Source organism: Takifugu flavidus, chromosome 22 (genome assembly GCF_003711565.1).
Source record: "Takifugu flavidus isolate HTHZ2018 chromosome 22, ASM371156v2, whole genome shotgun sequence".
Classification (NCBI taxonomy): domain Eukaryota; kingdom Metazoa; phylum Chordata; class Actinopteri; order Tetraodontiformes; family Tetraodontidae; genus Takifugu; species Takifugu flavidus.
In genome coordinates, this window is record NC_079541.1 from 6,238,193 (window position 1) to 6,258,712 (window position 20,520).

General features: G+C 50.6%; 2 protein-coding genes across 5 annotated transcripts; one reads left to right on the forward strand and one right to left on the reverse strand.

The window, feature by feature from the left end:
• The first annotated feature begins 7,066 nt into the window (after positions 1–7,066).
• Positions 7,067–9,605, forward strand: LOC130519127 (E3 ubiquitin-protein ligase TRIM35-like). The gene is made up of 7 exons (XM_057022296.1): positions 7,067–7,192; positions 7,344–7,774; positions 7,894–7,989; positions 8,056–8,286; positions 8,369–8,391; positions 8,472–8,590; positions 8,663–9,605. The coding sequence occupies exons 1-7, from the start codon at positions 7,129–7,131 to the stop codon at positions 9,205–9,207; spliced, it is 1,509 nt and encodes a 502-aa protein (XP_056878276.1). The 5' UTR covers positions 7,067–7,128; the 3' UTR covers positions 9,208–9,605.
• Positions 9,606–11,664: 2,059 nt separating this feature from the next.
• Positions 11,665–20,304, reverse strand: tulp3 (TUB like protein 3). 4 transcript variants are annotated; one of them, XM_057022290.1, is made up of 12 exons: positions 20,180–20,304; positions 17,307–17,345; positions 16,388–16,439; positions 14,824–14,986; positions 14,557–14,739; positions 13,880–14,013; positions 13,618–13,809; positions 13,415–13,527; positions 13,122–13,239; positions 12,941–13,039; positions 12,688–12,859; positions 11,665–12,602 (listed from the first exon to the last, which is right to left on the reverse strand). In XM_057022290.1, exons 1-12 carry the CDS (start codon positions 20,197–20,199, stop codon positions 12,469–12,471), a joined length of 1,419 nt encoding a protein of 472 aa, XP_056878270.1. In that variant the 5' UTR covers positions 20,200–20,304; the 3' UTR covers positions 11,665–12,468. The 4 variants fall into 4 exon arrangements, with proteins under 4 accessions (XP_056878270.1, XP_056878269.1, XP_056878268.1 ...); XM_057022289.1 differs by lacking the exon at positions 20,180–20,304 and adding an exon at positions 18,179–19,297; XM_057022288.1 differs by lacking the exon at positions 20,180–20,304 and adding an exon at positions 18,179–19,301 and having other exon boundaries at positions 14,557–14,986.
• Positions 20,305–20,520: the final 216 nt, after the last annotated feature.

Here is a 20,520-nt window from a genome sequence, read left to right on the forward strand (position 1 = left end):
AGCGCGCACGTCCGCGGAGACGTCGGGGAAACGCAGAGGAACTTCTTTTTCCCCACATCTTTGTGGAAGGTGTCTGGGAGCAGACGGAGAATGAATTGATGGTTGTGGGAGCTACCTGAGAACTGCCTCTCAAAGGATTTAGATGTAAGATAATGGCACACAGCCCGGGGCAGCCTAGCATGCTAACGTTTCATTCATCACCGCGCACGAGGAGGATGGAATGAAAGCGCTTGAAAAAGAGAAGAAATATTGGGTCTGCGGGGGAAGAACGGACGCTCCGAAAGTGCTGATGTCAGGAAACCGCGTAAGTGGGATTTAGTGCTGCTTAGTTTGTCTGTTTCCGTGGAATCATTTCGCTAACTTCTCGTAGCGATGGATAGAAATCAAGCTAATGAGGAGTAAGAGTAAAGGGGGGGGGGGGGGGGGTTGCAGACAAACACCAGCACCAGGAAGTGAGTCTCCATCACCAACTTTCATAAAAAGATCACCTTTTTAAATTCTGATGGAGTTGCCGAGCAGCAACGTTTAATTTCACAGGAAGCTCACCCTCATTAATAAAGCATGAGCGCCTGCTGGAATTAATATTCATACGCCTTCACGTTTGGTGAATGAAAGCATCTTTACCTCCCAAAGATCATCTCCGCTTACAAGTTTTCTTCCTCGTGCTAGCAGGCGGCCGGGGTTAGCGCGGCTGCTGCAGGTACGCTAGTTGTTGCGATTTTAACGCTGCATTTAATCTCCATTTAAGCCCGACTGATGCTAATTAGTCGCCATAAAGGTCCGGCACCAGCAGCCCGATGGTAAAGTCGCAGGGATCATCGGGAGAATCCGATGGAAAATGGGAGAAAAAAAAACGATTTATCTGGCCGATACTTTTGGGCAATAATGTGTTTCCGTGGCGATCCCCGAGGACCTCGAGACATCCAAATCAGACACTTTTTTCCCTTTAATTTAGCTAACATCCTGAGTCATGCCGCCAGAACTGAGCATTTCCCATCAGGCTACCTGCGCGAATGTCAGAGGTCGCGGTCCCGCGGAGGACCATTTATGGTTGAGGATGGATTGGGAGCGGCCGCCGCCTGTGAAGCTGCTCTCACCTGATCCGTTTCCCGGCTCTGGCCCAGACGACTGGCGGTTATCTGCAAGAGAGAGAAAAAACCTCATTAATCTCTAATGGCTTAATTCAGTGTTTCTACTGTGGCCTCTGTGTTTTCTCATTAATGGCTTTTTCAATCTCAGCAGAGGCGAGATTACAGCCCCCACCCCCCTTAAAAAAGAGGATTAGATTGGAAGTAGAAAACGTACGTGATCCTTCATGTAGTCATTTGATGGCGAAAGGCTGCAGATAATCGAGTGTGGGATCTGGCGGCAGGAACGATGACGGGAAATGAAAGAGCGTAAACGCTTCCAGTCGTGGTTCAGACAAAAACATCATCTACTGAGGGACTCCGCTGGCGGAGGACACAGGGGCTGTTGTGGAATTAATCGAGACGTAATTATGTCCTCCCACCCCAGCAGTCCCCGGGTGTGGACGACACGCCGCTGAAGAAACTCAGCTGGAGTCGAAGCACGGACCCACTGAGGCTAGGTCGCTATCAGCGGGCTAGCTGTAGCCTGCTCACAAACGGGCTCTGCTAATGTTGAAAGTTGATGCCAAACAGTGCGACAAACATGACAAAACGGCTAATGGCTATCAAGGAACTACGGTATCCTGACCGTAAACAGGACGGTCCTGCTCAAGGTTTCTTCCTGTTACACGCAGGTTGATCCAACCGCTGCTGCTCATCAGGGGAGGGGTCAGATTCAGGGCAACGCACCGAGAAACCATCTGGATCATAACAGACGCGGTAGAAATGGAGCTGAATTGATCTGCGGGGCTTCAACCGGTATCTCAAAAGTTGCTGTCAAATGAGCTAATTATCACAACAAAACCCGGCTCCTCGTGCTTCGGTGGCTCCAGGTACCAGGTTCTTCTGGCTGTGACGCCAGTAAAGGTGGGCGAAGTCGAGCTGGGGGGAATAACAATGAATGTTTATTTGCTGTGTCGGGGTCTGAATTATGGATTCGCGCAGAAACTACGTCCATGTTTTATTCAACTTTGAGTTTGAAAACCACCTGTGAGAAGAAGAAGCTGCTCTCCAGGAGTTAGAGAGGGGACCGGCCCGAGGGGCCGGCGTTGCCGTTGGGTTTGTTCCCCGGCCGGTCGGTGGCTGAGGCACCGGTGGCTTTCATCCAATTAGAGACCGAGGAGGAGGGCAAACCTCAACCGCCCCCTGCAGATGGGGCAACACAGGTCAGCCACCCCTGCTGCCCCGATGTTCTGGGAGGGTCTGAAAGTTCAGGTGTCCCTACAGATGGTTTTACATAGACAAAGTTGGCTGGCTCGTTACAACCTGCTCTCCTCTCCCAGTGGACGTACGTGGTTAGCTAACGCTAGAGCAGGTGTGTGGTCCTGGTCCAGAAGGTTCTCTTCATCCCTCTTGTGTGATCCTTCGACCTTAGAGACCAGGAGCAGGGTTCACCTGGATGACCTGGATCTGAGGCAGGAGCCTTCTCGCTGTGAGGCAAACATACCCCCCCCCCCCCCCCCCATCCCACAGCATCCTCAGAACAGAGGATGGATTTTTGAGGGGGTTGTTGTGCGGCTAAAGTGTTTGTGATTGTCGGAGCTCCGCTCGGCCTCATTTCTCCGCTTGTCTGCTTCCCCGAGAGCGTGAAAACACGCGTCGGCTTAGCGGAGCCGTCGCAGGCGATCGAGAGGCGGCAGAGTAAATAAAGGTCCATCTGAGACCGCCCGTAACCCGACTCATGTTCCTGGCGTGGCATCATTGGAGACAGGTGTTATCAATCTCCTCATCAAAGCGGGGATTTGCTGGAGCTCCTCTGAGCTCTACGATTCGCCAAAGTCAATTTGTCCCGCAGATTTTAATAAACCTTGATTAAACGTGACTCCCGCGTCGCTGAGCGGGCTCAGGAATCTGGAGTTACCACGGCTCGGCCCCCGAGCCTCGCGCCTGATTAGCATAAAGCTAACGTGAACGCACTTGTAGATGAAAGCGGCGGTTTAGCGTTGCCAGGTCTGATGATCATACCGCGAAGGCGTCCCGACGCCGCATCCTCGCCATCAAACATCCAACCACAAATGGCCTCATTAACGTAACTGGATGATCGGGTTTGCGTGTTTAACTCCAACAGCTACATCTTTTACGCGGTTTCCCATTTCCGCTAAAACCGTTTTGTTCGATAAACCTTCCCGACTACTACGGCTCGCGGGCTTTATGGTTATTGGGTCGGGATCCAAGCAAGGAGCCATTTGCATTCGTGAGTTCCATTTCCAGATGCGGGGAAGCCGTCCAGGGGAGGCGGCCGCGCCGCTAAGTGTTTCCATCCTGGTCAATTTCAGGCGAGCAGACGGAGCGGCCGCATCCACGTCTGCCTTCGCGTCTCCAGGCATACAGATGAGGAGGCGGCGGCTTCGAGAGCACTTCTGCGCTTTCCCCCTTAATGAGGTTGGAAATAAACCCAGTCGGAGCAGGTGAAGTCCAGGCTGCGTTGACCTCGTACGGCCCCCGTTGGCATCAGTCGGCTCAGCACTCCTGAACGCAGCCCTGCTCCTGAACGCAGCCCGCCCCCTCCCACCGGCGCCCTGCCATATCGCTCGTAGCTCGACCTGGTGTTTAGGGCGAAACAAAGACTTCAATGGCGTTCCCAATCTCTTCATCTCCCAGCACAGGGACTCGTCCCAGAAGTTCTCCTTCTGGTCCGAGTGATAAAACAGCACCTCGTCTCTCTCAACTTATCTGCTTCTGCTTAAATTACACACTAAAAGACAAAAGACATAAAAATCATTAGCGCTTGTAGTCTGACATTTGCACGGAGGGGATGTTCTGATTCAGCTGGGGGACACCTGCCCCCCCCCATCGTGTTGAAATGTCAGGCTAATAAGGGACAAACAGCCATAATCCCATTCAGCGTACATCTTTAAGCATAAGATGCTATCAGTGTTTGCAGCCCTCTGGTGACCCGGCAACGTGCCCGTGTCGCTGCTACCTCTAGTCTTCTAGCACCAACGTGAGCGAGTGGGACGTTAGCTCAGATATATGACGACATATATAACAGATATCTAAACAAAATACCAGCAGCTCTGGTGATGCTAAATGGGTTAGCCTGGGGTTAGCTAAGACAGAAGCTTATATGATAACGTCAAGCTAAAAGCTTGATTTCGAGGCCCAGTTAGCCGCTGAGCCGAGCACACCGCCACCTGGTGGCGCCAGACATGAGTTCCACCTGCACTCTGGAGCCGTGCGCACGGTTGTCAGGACCTCTGGATGCACGGATTATGGGATTACCGCCGCTGTGGACAGTTCGACACCTTTAAATCAACCCAAAGCTCCAATCCCTTTTCTGCTGATGGGATTTATTACATTCAAATCCTCCCTGCAGCCGCAAAGGTTGGGGAAAAAAAGTATTAACGTCATCTTGCAGAATAGTTACAGGTGGAAATCGGTGTGGTGTGAGGCGCGCAGACGCTCGCCGCCATGTTTACACATCAGCCACAGTTTAACGACGACAACAACGTTGGAGTTTGTTTGTCCTTCCAGGGCTACTGCAGCAACATCCTCGCACCCACATGAAGAGATCGGATTAACGCGGATGTTCTTGTCTTATTTCACACTATAAAAGCGCGTCAGTGTTCATTAATCCGCCGTCTCCACACGTGCTTCCTGTCATTTGGATTAAAACGCGTCATCGCGCCGTTTTGAGGAGTTGAGGGTGGGGGGATGGGTGACCAAGGATCTGTTGGGGTGTGGAGCTCTGAGGGCTCTGAAGGTCTCCCGACCTCCCTGGGAGCTGCGAGGACCCCGCGGAGATGGGGCCAGGTCCACCGAAAGACCAGAATCCAGATCTTCCTTGGATGAGCCGCTTTGATGCTGCTGGGATCTACTATTTCCATGGGAGCCGTCGGCGTGGTCGGCCCCACATGTGTCGGCGTGCGTGAGCAACCGCGTTATCTGAAACAACGCCCTCCTACACACCTTCAAATGCTCTCCAAAATAGCAGGCGGGGAAAAGACCGGTTAGACGGCGCACAGGCCTCGCGGGTTCCGCGTGGTGCCGCTCAGTGCAAACAAAATCGATACGGCCTGGAAAATAAAATAAAAAAGACGCCTCTGAAACGCTGAAACGGCCTCCCGAGCGCCGCCGAAGTTGAGCATTTAATCCACTTAAATGGTGAAGAAGAAGAGACGGAAACTGAACGAAGCCGCCGTCCCCTTCAGCGTTTTCCCCTTAGCGCAGCGTCAACCCGGGAAGTGTGTCGACCTTCGTACCCGGAACAGGGAAAAGTGTAATTTAGCTCGGTGGCCCGTGTCCGTCTCGGGGCACAATTACAGTTTTGCATAAACGCGGCGATTAATCTTGTAAGGTCTCAGCGGCCGTCCGATTCTAATCTCCCCGGCACTTCTCATTTTATTCAGACACCGTTCCCTTTCAAATTTGGCCCAAGCACAGCTTAAAAGTTTTTTTTTTTTAAACCCAACTTGTGCAGGGATTTTAGGTCTCCCTATGTGTGAGGCAGGACGCTGATAAGGAGCTCCACCAGAGCTGAGGAATCTGAAGTCAATTCTGGCAATATCGCGCAATAGCGAGTAAAAGATATGATGCAAATGGCTGGAAATTCATTCGCAGCGACGAGGACCTGCAGAAAATAACAGCTACAGACAAACGGAAGGGAGATATGAGGACACAACAGTTGACGCAAGCTAGTAAAACACGTTAAGAGGCTAGCTAGCCAAACGAACAGGATTAGCTTGGCTTCTCCAACCCTTTCGTCCGTAGGAAAGATTATCTTACAGTTTGGTCTACTGTTTCTATGGATTGTAACAAAAGGTACTTTCTGTTTTATATATACATCTAATTTCTGTTGCTATGTTAAGTGGAAAGTTAGCTGTGCACAGAATAAGGCAACCCTTGTGTGAATCATCATTAAGCCTGTTTTGTTTAAAGCCTGAAACTTTAGCAATTAACAGCTGGTGAAGAAAGAAGTTTAAAGTTTATATTAAAAACAAATATTTGATTAAATTCAACTTTGTTGCTCGAACGTTTTCATTTTGTTGCCTCTACTGCCCCCTAGAGGCTACCGGTAATCTAACCCCACCTGTCTTTAATTCATTTACATTCAGGCGCCAGAGGCCTCATAACGCCTCAGTAAATTAAAGTTTGTCCTTTTTTTCCCCCACAACAGATTGAACAGGTGTTGAAATGAGCATGAGGGTCACCAGGGAAACCTCCCTCCTGCACCATCAATCCATAAAATAACTTTTCCTCTAATTAATTCACGACTCCTGATTATTGACTAGCTTTGGCTCACTTTTACTCCCAAACTTTAGTGCTCAGCACAGAAGGCTAATTGTCTATTGACTTTTATAACCTCTTTTAAAATGGGGCACAGTGATTATTACTTACTTGCACCTTTTCCTGCCATCGCTACTCCACAAAGGCGTTGCTGGTTCTCCCTTAAAGAAGCGGACCATTTGTTTCAGCCTGATCTTCCCTGCTCAGACTCTGGGTGATTGGCACGGCCTCCCATCCCTTCTCTCCTCACCTCCAGCCCAGGCCGGAGCTCTGGCTGGGTGTGAGCAATAATGAATCACTATTAGCCTGGTCACATCAGCTGACAACCAATTTACCGGCCAGGAGAGGCGGTGCTATCCGGGTCAGGTTCAATCAAGGTGCAGAGCAGGACTGATTAGATTCAAATCGACCACGAATTGTGTTTGATTTGTGTGTCGGTTTGAATTGAAATAAAACGTTTAAAAAATTATATAACCGCGGCAAAGCCTTTGACTGGGATTATAGATGAGTACAGCCCGCCACCTAGTGGTGGTAAATTATAACTGTTGCTTCTACATTATATAATGTTCATAGACTGTTTACTGTCGTAGTCCCGCTAGAACACAATAATTATCTTTCTGTTCCCTCCACATGCTCCCTTAGTTCCTGGCGATACATTTATAGTTAATAGTTATAGTTATTGTAAAGACGTCAAGACTATGCAGGTTGTTGTCAATAAAGTTTCGTATAAAAAAAGAACTAGACTCAGCTCCTCGAGCCCGGTTAGTCTGTATTGATGACGTTTCGTAACCGGAAGCAGGAAGCGATCTTATTTGTTTTGTTCCAGCAGTTGTTTGCAGGTATGTTTTCTTCTTTCGTTTTTGTTTTACGTCGCTAGGTTTGGCTTTTAAATTACTTAGATCGATGTTTTTGGAGGATATTATAGTGCACATGTGGAGGAAGAGGATTTAGTGTCAGTGTTTGAGGCTATTATCGCGGTTTTTTCTCCAGAAACTGCCTTCAGGATGGCGGGTAGGCTCCCGGAGGCCGACCTGTCCTGTTCTATATGCTGTGAAGTCTTCAGAGACCCGGTGGTCCTCAAGTGCAGCCACAGCTTCTGCTCGCCCTGCCTGCAGCAGTACTGGAGCATCCGGACGAACCGCGACTGCCCGCTGTGCCGGCGCCAGTCCCTGGATGACCCGGTCCCGAGCCTCACCCTGAAGAACCTCTGCGAGTCGTACCTGGAGGAGAACGACGACATGGTGGGGAAGAAGGCAGAGGAGCCGTGCGGTGATCCGGAGGAGATGTGTCCCATCCACGGGGAGAAGTTCAAGCTTTTCTGCACGAAGGACAACGAGCCGATCTGTGTGGTGTGTCACACCTCCAGGAAGCACAAGCAGCACGAGTGTTTCCCCGTCAGCGAGGCGGTGGCAGACGTCAGGGTACACATTCTCACAGAAAGACACTGCGAATGACTGAAACGCACCTCTCTTAATTCACATTTCCCTTTAAACTCTGTGTTGGCTCTCTTCATTCTTCACGGTCTCCTTTGTGGGCTCAGGGGAAGATGACATCGGCCCTCAGCTCGCTTCAAGACAAGAAGGAGGCCTTTGAAAAGACGAAGAAGAACTACGAGAACGCTGCCGCGTACATTCAGGTGCGGCACACACTCCTCGGAATCCCTCTGTCGGAGACGGACTGGCTCAGTGGCGTTTGGTTTCAGGTCCAGGCCCGATTCGTGGAGACGCAGACCCACGCCGAGTTTGAAAAGCTTCACAGCTTCCTGCGCGCTGAAGAGGAGACGCGCATGCAGGCTCTGAAGAGGGAGGAGGAGCAGAGGAGTCGAGCCATGGCGGAGAAGATCCAGGAGATCACCAGAGATATAACGTCTGTGTCTGAGTGCATCCAGGCCTTAGAGGGGGACCTAGCTTTAGACGGCATCTCTGTGCTTCACGTACGTCCCAAATATGCGGATTACTGCGCTGACCATCATGTCTTAGCTTAAATTATTTACAGTTTGCTTTTCCCCCCCTCAGAATTGCAAGAAGACGCTGGCGAGGTCCTCAAAGTTCTGATCTCACATTGTTCTGAGTGACTTTTATAGCAGCGTGTGTAACCGGCCGCTTCTGCCCCTCACAGAGCCGCCGTTCCCATCCAGGATCCGGTCATGCATCCCGGGGCGCTGATCGACGTGGCCAAATACATCGGCTCGCTGAGCTTCCACGTTTGGGACAAGATGCAAAAACTCGTCAAATACAGTGAGAGCGCCCCCCCTCGCGCAGGTCCCGCGTGCTCCCGCCTCCCTTTCTCACGGTCCGCGTGTCTTTCAGCGCCGGTGACCCTTGACCCCAACACGGCGGCTCCGTGGCTCGTCCTGTCCGACGACCTCACCAGCGTCTCCGACAGCAAGGAGAAGCAGAAGCTGCCCAACAACCCGGAGAGGTACGACCCCGACACCGGCGTCCTGGGCCGGGAGGGCTTCACCACCGGCAAGCACGCCTGGGACGTCAGCGTGGGAGATAACACCGCCTGGGTGGTGGGCGTGGCCAAAGCCTCCGTCACCAGGAAGAAGAAGGTGTCCTCGGTGCTCAAGAACGGCTACCTGTGCATCTACTTCTACCACAAAATGTACTTCGCCGGCACCTCTCCTCTGACCAGGCTGAACCTGAGGAGGAACCCAGAGAAGGTCCGGGTGCAGCTGGACTGCGACCGCAGCAGGGTGTCTTTCTACGACCTGCAGGACAACACGCACATTTACACCTTCAAACACGCCATCGCCGAGAGGGTCTTCCCCTACTTCTGGGTGGGCTGTCAGCGGTGTCCTCTGACCATTCAGCCGCTGGACGTCTCCGTCGTGGCGAACGAGGTTTTTTAACGCGCACGTTTGAACCGGGCGACCTTTCTGTGATTAAACTTTTCCTCCCCTCCTCGTTGAGACTCGGCGCGATGCGCTTGGTGGGATCTTTGCACTTTTATCTTGATGCCTAAGTCGCTGCTTCTGATTTCTGCTGCTTTTATCGATCCTTTTTTCTTTTTTTTTTAGAGATGCAACAATATCTGGCCAAATATCGCTGCATTGATAATCGAGACGGGAATATTTGTGTTGCAGAAATGTGGTCGGTTCAAGACACAATATGAAGACAAATGCGCCCAAACATGGGATTTAATGCACCTCCTGATCGACTTGTTTGTTGGCACATGTTTGATCTAGTTTGGAACAGACTCTTGTTTTTGTCAATGCTGGGTTTATCAAATAAAATCGTTTCGGCCGCAGCCGTGTGTGTTCATAAATTAACGGTTTCCGAGCAGCTCGAGGACCGAGGAAATCAAACTGCGTCATAATATCATCGCAAAAGTCCGACATATTTATGTCTCGCATATACACTATATTTCCAAAAGTATTTGGCCACCTGCGTTGACTCACATATGAACTTAAGTGCCATCCCATTCCTCACCCACAGGGTTCAATATGACCTTTGGCAGCTATTACAGCTTCAGCTCTTCTGGGAAGGCCGTCCACAAGGTTGCCGAGTGTGTTTGTAGGAATCTTCAAACATTCTTCCAAAAGTGCATTGGTGAGGTCACACTGATGTTGGTGGAGAAGGCCTGGCTCTCAGTCTCCGCTCTAGTTCATCCCAAAGGGGTTCTGTCGGGTTCAGGTCAGGACTCTGTGCAGGCCAGTCCAGTTCATCCACACCAGACTCTGTCATCATGTCTTTATGGACCTTGCTTTGTGCACTGGTGCACAGTCATGTTGGAAGAGGAAGGGGCCGCTCCAATCCTGGTGTCCTGGAGCATTCCAAGTTCCTTTCACTGGAACTAAGGGGCCAAGCCCAACCCCTGAAAAACAACCCCACACCATAATTCCTCCTCCACCAGATTTCACACTCGGCACAACGCAGTCCGAAATGGATGGAAAAGGTGGAAAAGCGTGATTCATCGCTCCAGAGAAGGCGTCTCACTGCTCTAGAGTCCAGTGGCGACGTGCTTTACACCACTGCACCCGACGCTCTGCATTGGCCTTGGTGATGTATGGCTGAGATGCAGCTGCTCGCCCATGGACACCCATCCCATGAAGCTCTCTGCGTACTGTACGTGGGCTCATCTGAAGGTCACATGATGTTTGGAGCTCTGTAGCACCTGACTGTGCTTCAGCATCCGCTGACCCCTCTGTCAGTTTACCTGGCCGACCTCTTCCTGGCTGAGTTGCTGTTGTTCCCAAACTCGTCCATTTTCTAATAATAAAGCCGACAGTTGACTTTGGAATATTTAGGAGCGAGGAAATTTCACAGCTGGATTTGTTGCACAGGTGGCATCCTATGACCGTTCCACGCTGGAAACCCTTTTTAATCATTTGCATAACACGTTTTTCCATTTCCTTATGCTAATCAGAATTAGCGCTAAGTGCCGCTAAATGGTCGTGCGTGCTAACTTCCATTAAAGGAAAATGAGGTTATTTAGATTAATAGTTCTGCTAAAGCTCATGTAAAGTTGAACCTTGACTTGCAATAACCACAAATGGAGCTAGCAGCTACCACGATGAGAGTAAATATTGGCCTTGGGCAGTATTTAATGTTCTTCTTCTTAATTAATGCTTAAATATCTTAATTTCCCAGCGCCATTATGATTGGCTCATACTTGAGATCCCAGTTCACACCAGCCTCCCAGTATGGGAGGGTATAGATCCCAGTAGTTTGATATCATCCGTCAGCCCTGACGGCGTCACTGTTGGTGCATGTCCCTTCGAGCTTGAAGATGAGCATTCTCAGGACTGGTTCCAGGGCTGCCACCTCAGTGTGGCTGTCTGGATCCTCCATCACGCCCTTCTCACGTCCCTTCAATGCCAACACACCCCAGCCTGAATCCCCCTCCTGCAACAACGGTCCTCATCATCACAGCCTCCCCTCCAGGACGCCTCCTCCAGGTCCCAAAGTAAGGAGACCACAAGGATGAGGGTGAGGATCCACCACAGGCCCGTTTCTGCTCACCAGAGTCTGCGTGAGTACTGATGAGTCCCATAAATCAGGACCACCAGAGTCGTTTTCAACAGTGTCTCCTCAGCTCAGCAGGTCCTGTTGGTTCTGTGCTGATCAACTTCATGGACCCTCTGGAGGACTTCAGCTCCTGGAACCCTCCAGTACGGTGCTCCTCATCCATGCTCGACTAGAGCCTGGTGGAGGTTCACATGAAGAGCTTGTTCTTCATCCAGCAGGTCCACAACCTAAACTGGGACTGGAGCTGATCTCAGAATTATTTATGCTTTACATCTATAAAGAACAAAGGCGAAGGAGCTTAGTCAGCAGTTAAAACAAGGCAGTTCAGGGCTGTGAAGTACTTTACAGACCTCCTTTATTAGGGTGTGGAAAGGTGTAAAATTGTTACAGCGGTTCACCAGCATCAGTAGTGCAGCATACTTTAAATAGTACGATTAAAGGTCAAAGTCCCCCGAAATCCCACCAAAATTCCGTGTTCTTTTCCTTATTGTTTCCTCATTAAAAGCCGTTCAGAACGTTTTCAGATGTTTTGCTAACAAATGCCGGCTGTCACACCTCTCTTAAGGGGGGTAATTAAAATAAGGCATATAATGACCATTTAATGTATTTTTGTTGTGCAGTTATCCTAAAATAACCTGTAAACACACTTGACTGATGACAAACACTTCAGACGCTCACCTGACGCAGATGCACACCAATTCACAAATCAAGATCATAAAATGGACCTGGTCTGAGTTACTCCACTATGGAAAGTGACGATAACAAAGAGATATTAAAGTTAGATTAATTTCATGTAAACAACCGTAGAAGGAAAGGGTGGATGTGAAGCCGCTCTTCGCGTGTCTGGCCTGAAGGTGGCGCCAGAGCGGAGGTCCTTGAAGCATCGGGGGAAAACAATAGAAGCAACAAGGAGATACTTTATCATTCATATTTGACATCTTTTGAAATAAAACGTTTCAGCACAGACAGTTTTGTGACTTTCCCTTTTGATTCTTTACAAAACAACCCCCCCCCTCCACAGAAACCAGGACACTTCCTGTCCCGTTCTGCCCTCGTCTTGAAGACTCCTGATAGCATCAGAGAGCTCTGGCAGGGGGGAGAGGGGCGGGGCCCGGTCGTCATGACAACACGACCCCAAAAGGTCACTCGCAGGCCAGTTTGCTGTCGAAGCTGGACAGGCCGATGGCGAAGGCCTGCAGGGCGCACATGGGGTAGTTGTAGTCCAGAGTGAAGATGTCTTCCGCTACTCTGCCAAACTGCATGACGATGTAATCGGCTGCGGGGCGGAGACACAGACATCTGTCACCACAGGGGGCCCAGCCCAGCGGGGAGGGGGGGGCAGAGACAGGGAGGGTACTCACGGTCGTTGTCGTGCACTATCTGGAAGTTTTTGACGGAGGCTTGGGTGACGCGGCCGTGGAAGTTGAGCACATAGGACTGCGTGTCCTCGTTCCACACGGGCGCCTTGTTGTGCAGCTCGATCAGGTTGTCCAGGGAGTGACTGTGCCACCGGCTCAGGATGCTCTCCTGCTCCTGTCACGCAGAAAACAGCCGCTTCAGCTACACCCAGCCCTGTCTGCGCACGGCGCACCGGGCGCACGGACCCCCACTCACGTTCTGAGGCCTGACGGGGACCCTTTCGAAATTCATGTTCATGCCAGGGATGACGACAGTCATCTTACGGGGTCCGTTGAAGCCCAGCACGTTGGTTTCCTGCCAAACAGCAGGCAGAGTGAGTGTGTGTGTGTGTGTGTGTGTGTGCGTGTGTGTGTGTGTGTGTGTGTGTCCCACTCACGTAGCAGATGGCAGCCAGTTCCTGTCTCTTGTTGCTCTCTTCCAACAGCGCCCCGGGGTTCTTGCTTGGATTGCTGCCGTTGTCGAAGACGGTGAATTTGGTGCCCATGATGTTGGACCTGGGAGGAAAACGCGCCGGTGATCAGGTGCTGACGGCGTTTCAGGGTGTGTGGACGCAGATACGAGCGTGTCTGTGACCTTTCAACGGTTATAAAATCGTTGTGTGGCGTAAATAAAGAGGATAAATAAACGAGGACTCAGTGGGAGAACTGGGATGTCCTGACCGGTCGGTACCTCAGTTTTCCGATGAAGCTCTCTCCTTCCCGTGACAGGTCGGTGGCGTCCACTGAAATAAGGTAGTTGGACGTCTTACTCTTCTTCCGCTTCCTTCCTGCCAGCAAAAACACCTGGAATGGTGGGAAAATAAATCATTTCATCAGCGTGGGGTCACTGGGAGTCGACCCCAGCACCCGCTGAGTGAGAGAAGCCCCACTCACCCTTTTGCCGTCCTCCCGCTCCATGTGCATGAAGTAGGTGGGGTAGAGGCCGCGGTCCATGCCCTTCTTGTTCCGGCTGACTCGACACTTAATGGTGACGCCCCGCGGAGCCGGACGGAAGACGAACTCCTCTAGGTTGCTGGCGTCGACTGAAACGGCGTCTGCGGTGGGCGACCCCCTTGGCGCCACCTCCTGGGGGGGGTGAAAGCGTGAGCGGCGCAGGGATGTTGGGAGCTGGGATCGGGTGAGCCGGGCTACTCACGGGCGTGTCTTTGCCACTGGACGCAGAAGCGGGTCTGACCATCTCCCCGCTGGGGGACAGAGACGGCGTCCGCTCCCCGTCCGTGTCGTCCTCCTCCTCGCTGGGTTCGTCAAAGTTCATGCTGCCAGACAGACCTGTGAGGCACGGGCATTAGGAACACCAGAGGTCAGCTCCGATCAAAGAGCATCAAAGACATTTGGTCTCTTTGAAGATAAAGTGGCTTCAGTTTCACGGCTTCATTTAGATTTCAGACATTTCTGATGAAACATCTCAGCAACACAAGAAACTAACAACCTTCCTTTGAAGGGAAAAGCCTTGAGAACCTTCCCAGAGTGCGTTCTGACGCGTCACGTGACCCCCCCGTCACAAAATCCACCATCAAATTAGAAATTGCTGTGTCGCTGGTCAGAGAGGAGCCCACAGTAGCTGCTATTTGAGCGACTTTCCTCTAGATTCCTGAATTCCATTAACTTCCCAAATGTCTCGTTGGCTGTGGTGCGGCTGGAGAAACGACTCCACAGAGCAGCGATGCAGCCAGACTGCAGCTCATTCACACATCACTGGTCCCTCAGCCGCTGACAACTAAACTTTAGCATTTCGGAGCTGCACATACATTTGTGGGGAATGAAAAGTTATTTTTCTCTCGCCGCGGCAGGATAACGAGCGGATGGGCCGACCCTGTTTCTGCAGTAGTTCCTGTATATCCGTCTTGGGCTCTGGCAGCGTCACGGCGTCTCCGTTCCTCTCGGGAACCTCGGCGGAGGGCGGCTGAGACGGAGGCTGCTGCTGGCTCGCTGACGCAATCTGGATCTTCATTCCCAGTTCGGAGGCTTCCAGGAAAGCTGCCGGGCCGTCGATGCCTGAAGCAGGACAAGGCGGAAGGTTTGAGGAGGGTGTCAGGAAAACGGCAACATCGTTATGAGCGAACCCGGACCCTTCCTCACCCTCCATGAGGACGTCATTGGTGACGTTGAGCTGGGACTCCACCAGAGGGGCCTGTTCTTCCCCCCTCCGTGTCCTGGCGCGTCTGGGCCGAGCCTCCGTGTTGGGCTGGACCATGAGGGGTTCCTGACGCTTCCTCCGCTGCTTCTGCTCCAGCAGCGCCCTCTGCGGGGGGGAAGGTAGGGTGTAAAGGTTGGGAGAACGAGATGGTTCTGTGTTGTATGCAGGAACTAGGGAAGAGAACCCCTCTGCTCAGGCTGACCTGTCCTGAGCCACAGCGTCCCCGGGCCAAGCAGCCAGCAGATTGCGCAAGCACATTAATTACGCGCGTCATCCACACAATCAGCAGTCCTGTTCAACGATGCTGGTTCAGTGAAGTGGAAAGAACCCCGGGCCGAGCCTCAGACCTGCCAAAAGGCTTTCGTAACTCATCTTTTAATTGAGACACCCCACGCTGAGAGGTCTCGGAGCTGTCGCTGCCCGTCACCAACAAAAACATCAAAACCGCAGACGGGTAAAGATCATTTGAACTGGTCCCAACGTGGAACGAGATTCGTGGGTCATCTAAAAACGCCCGATGACTGACTCATTCTGCAGGAGGGCGATGATCAAAACGTAACAATAAATGAATCATGTTTATTTTTGTCTCAGCTCCAAACAATCAAAGTCTGACCAGCGTGCAGCCTCTAGACTTCCCTTCCAGCTGTTATTTTAAGCTTATCCATCCTGGACTGGGCAGACAGACCACTACTTAACTTCCTTCCAGCTTTTCTGTATCAACCAGACTCTGAGAAGATATAAATGTGATCTGAAGACACGGGACGTGCGGTATAGAACCGTCTACGCAGGAATTCTCTCCCCTTTCAGAGAGACTTCGTACAACCGATGCATAGAAGAAGAACACGAGAGGAAAATAGGGATTAGGAGTTACTGACCCGCTCCATTGAGGAGAGAGGGTTCCCAGAAGTTTGCAGGTTTGGTGATCAGATGAGACTAAGACCGGTTCCCTCGCTGCGTGTCCTCCTACCTCATTCTGTCTCCTGAAACTGAATTCGACAAAAACACCAGCTTCCCCTGCGCTTTGCCCTCCTCTGACGGGAGAAAATGTGACGTCTCTCGAGCCACGGTGTGTGTGTGTGTGCGCGCGTGTGTGTGTGTCACCGTTGCTAACTGAATCAGCGTTTGACGTTAGCACCTGAGAGAGAGAGAGAGAGAGAGAGAGAGAGAGAGAGGGAGGGAGGGAGGGAGGAAGGGAGGGACGCTCTCTCGTTCCAAGGTGCTCCAGATCTTTTCTGACAGTCAGACAAAGGATCTGATGTTTTTGTATTTCCAGAAGCTGCTGTCAGCATCAATAAACACGAGTCGCTTCGTGTTATGTAAGGAAAGAGCATAACTGAGACCCAGTGGGATCAGGAGACACGCTTAGAACCCCCCCCCCCTTCCCTTCCCACTGGACTCTTTCTTTCTGCTTCAAATGTGAGAAAGAAGTGTTTTTTCTCGTTAAAGGCATCAAGGCCTGAACCTAAAACAGTTCCTGCAGGAGTGGGATCAGGTGTGGCCTCTCACCTGCCTGTCCAGCTTCTGCTGCATGAGACTGGAGCTGCCTCCATCAATGGCTCTAAAAGGTAAAAGAGACATCCTGATCAAAGGTCTCAGCCAGCATTTCATCATGAAAACTGCTTTTAAAGGCTGCATTGGAGTGAAAGGCTGTCACGGCGCTGATCATTTGGTGTCCAGCGAAGCAGGTTTGTTAAGGAGGCAGAAAAGAGTAATGAGACCAGGCTCCAGCTGAGAGAATCCCTTATGGACAGAACACCTTTGTGAAGGGACGGAGCCCATGTTGCTTAGCTACTGAGAGGGGAGCGGGGCAACAGCAGGTCGGTTCTGCTGGAGCTGCAGTCAGACGTTTTGTTCCGATCCTCACATATCTGTGGGGGGGTTCAGTATTTATCAGCATTATTTGAGGACTCCTGGTTTAAAGCCTTCTTTGTTTTCAAGGAGTACATGGAATTATTTGTCTCTCTTAAATAGAAGCTCTTCCGTTCCTGTTGTCAGAGAGACAATTAAGAGGTGACAACTTTAAGAATCTTTAAGAAGCCTCCTCTGCTAATAAACCCGGGATGTCACAATTAGCAGCACCACCTGCAGCAGCGGCGCTCCTGACTCAGGAGTGAAAATGAGTCGCGTTGCACCCGTGTGTCATGCTCTCGCCCATAAGTCTCTCTAAATACGCCTCCTCTCCGACATTTGACAAAGACAAGGATCCCCGGGGGCCACCTGAGAACAGGTGCTGCAGACGGGGAGTGCACGTGGGCCGAGAGGGGAAAGAAATGAAGCTACCTTTGTAACGCTACTGTGGGATGTCTGGACATTGTTCTGTCCAGAACATTATTGTTTTAGTCGCTTAAGTATGGAAAGCTGTTCTGAGCAGTGTTCTTCTGTCTGAAGTTGTGTGTGACTTTGACCAGAGCGTCCCGCTGCCTACCTCCCTGATGAGCTGGAGAAGCTGGAGGAGCTGGGAGGTCTTCAGGGGGAAGCGGTGCGTCGGCAGCGCATGTGGAAGAGCAGAGAGTGGGTTTAAAAGTCAGATTTAAAACACGCACAAGTTTTACTGACTGAGGGGACAGTCCCAGCCACACACACACACACATTTCAAGTGTGTCTCATCGCAGCTGTGACTGATCAATGTTTCATTAGTCCACAGCTTGGGTGACAACAAGAGGTTGCGCACCATTGTTGTCCCTCCCGTGTGTGTCAGATCTGTGGTAACCACGGAGACGCGCCTCCACCAGCATTGATTAAAAATCCGATTCTTGTAATGGAAGACAGTAAAGATCCACAGGCTGACAGGCCAGCTGTGCTGGAGGGTGTTCAGGAGTGTGTAACAAACACACGCGTTCAGGATCCATCAGACGGAGACGTTTTATCTCGTCGTGACAAATATGTTCCGTCCACTTATTGCATCACCAGCGGAGACCGCGAGGGGGAACCACATTAACTGCTGGATTAATCTGACCTCTGCTCTCATCCCAAACCAGGTTTAGTTGCCATGGCGATGCACTGGCCTGTTTGGGGGGACCGTGCTTTTGAGAATGAGGCGAGCGTGTCTGGTTGGTCTTGGACGCCAAAGACACTTTAACTTTTTTTGTAACTGTTTTAAAGTCATCTCGAAACCTTAGCAAACAGAGACCATCAGAATCTAAGAGTAAAGGTGCTGGTAGAAATGTCAACGAGGGCCACATGACCTCTGTCATGACGCGAGTCATTTAGCAAGTCCCAGTCCTGAAACGTCAATAACGTTCGACCGCAAAAGCCAATGAGCGTGTCTTAGATAAGGAAGGCTGTTTTCAAGACTACCTGTAGGACCAGCGGCTGTAGACGGGCTGAGATCTGCCAGCTTTTACCGTGTCCATGAACGCAGCAGCAGGAACGCTGCTCCCCGGCTCTCCCATCTGCACAATCCTCATTCACACTGTGGGGGAGTTCGGGGTGGTTGTGCGGTTCAGTCTGCCTGAAATCCCCGGTAGGAAGCTATGTCCTACCCAAGGGAGTGACAGCTACCAGGGCTGAGGCAGACTGGGAGCTTTAGGGATGTTACCATGAGCAACAGGCAAGGACACAGTGAGCCACGGCTCCGAAATAATACTGACAAACTTCAGTTTTTTTTCTGTCTGCAATTTGCTAAATGCAAATTAGTGAGTTGCAAATAGCAGAGATCATTTAAAAACTGTCCTTTTAATCAATCAAGGATCAAGTGAGATTTTCAAAATATGAAAAAAAGAGAGAAGAAATTTTGGCTTAATTTTCTTCCAGTGTGAAGGACTTCATCTAGTTGCTAGGAGACCACAGCAGACCATCTTTTTCTCCCTCCCCAAGACTGTTTGCGAAGGCGAGCTAAAGAAAGCGCTGGGAAAATGAAGAGTATAGATTGTGTATGCAGCTCCTGGGAGACGCAGCGATGATAAGCCAGGGAATCATTCACCAGAGGGAGTCATTAAAACTGAAAACAAATGATGGAATTGGAATACAGAAGTGGCTAATCTGCTGTCTTCCTCTGGGATATATGGGGACACACTTGCCCTGTGCCTGCATCACATATGGTCCTTTCAGCGTGAAGTACCTGAACACACCAGTGTACAATGAATACAAAAGCAGCGTGAGGACAAGGAAGGAAAGTAAGTCGTTCCAAATGCCGGGTCGGCCATCTGTGAACTCTGACTGGCCTGATTAGTTGAACCCAGAGAGCAGCGTTTGGACCGCAGCTGCCGAGCTGGTCTGCTATGACGCAGCGCCGCTCGTGTTACTCCACCAAGGCTTGTTACAGAGGACGGCACCGTTTATGATTGCACGGAAAACATGGAACAGGTTTGTTCCTGCGCGAACGGCGTAGATGCTGTTGGTCCTTGTCTCTAGATTAAATAATTAGACCGGTGCAAACAGGAAAAGGCGGCCGCTGCTGGGACTTTCCCACCAGGTGAACACACCATCCTCTCACCCAACACCTGCATGAAGGCAGGGGGCAGTCACCACGGCGGGGCCTTCTCCTCACGTCCAGCTGGCTTCTCATCCTCAGGAGAGTTCTCCTGTTTATGAACTCCCCGTGACAGATCGCGGAGGAAGTTGCTGATTTAGATAATGGTGAAAGAGAACTAAAAAAAGAAGCATGAGAATCACACACACACCCAAAAAATTCCTCATTTTACCAGTGGATTGGATGCGTTATCACAACAAAGGGGCAGAATCCTTGTGTTCTGGTACCATTGTGTGTTAAATTACACCTAAATATACACGTTTAAAGGGGGTGAAGTGACATCATCGATCCACGGGAGAGATAAGGCAGCATATGGTTATAACGCATTCATTAACCACGCATTGGTTTGCAATCAATCTCCCATCACACATCTCTTATCAACTTTTCTACCATTCCGTGGTGGAGTTTAAAGAGAGTTGCCCCCGTGTTAGCCTTACTGTAGCGGTATTTGGTGTGTTTTTTCCCTTTTTTGCTCGATCGGAATGTTGGGCAATTCGCGGATTCTTCTCAGTTTCGGCTCCTTTGGGCTGTTCTAAATGTATCTAATTCTCACGACACTAATTACTCCTCCGGTGGGTAAGAAGGCACGGTTTCACGGTTTAAAGCCCGGACTTTCTGGTAGCTGTAAATGAGCAGAGTACCATTGGAAGCTAACGTTAGCTGCCTCGACCCACCTACTGTCAGCAGCGGAACACTATTAAAACTCGTGGGCGACAGATGAGTTTTTTCGGGGTACAAAAGACAAAAAACACCGGTGGTCTTCTCTACGGATTAACCACATATTAGGCACAAACACTCACACGCAAGCGCTCGATGGAGTAGTTTACCTTATACTGTAGAAACTCATGTTTATCCACGGTTGCTATGGTCCGCTACGCTTTTCGTGGATGCGGTGAAGAGAAATTCAGTGGGTCGGTCCTTAGTTACCGCACACACCAACAACAAGCATTTCTATTGGCCGGCGCGATTATAAAAGAGAATTTGATTGGCTGTCATCACCATATGGCCTAATTTATCTCTGAAAACGATTCTAAAGCTGAATTGACCACAGAAATGTGAAGTAAAATTTGCGACGTGTTTATTTTTGTAATTCCAATTAGTCGTATTATCACATGATATTAGATACTGTTCTTCCTGGTAAGAAAAAGAAGAACGCGTGTTTTTAAAT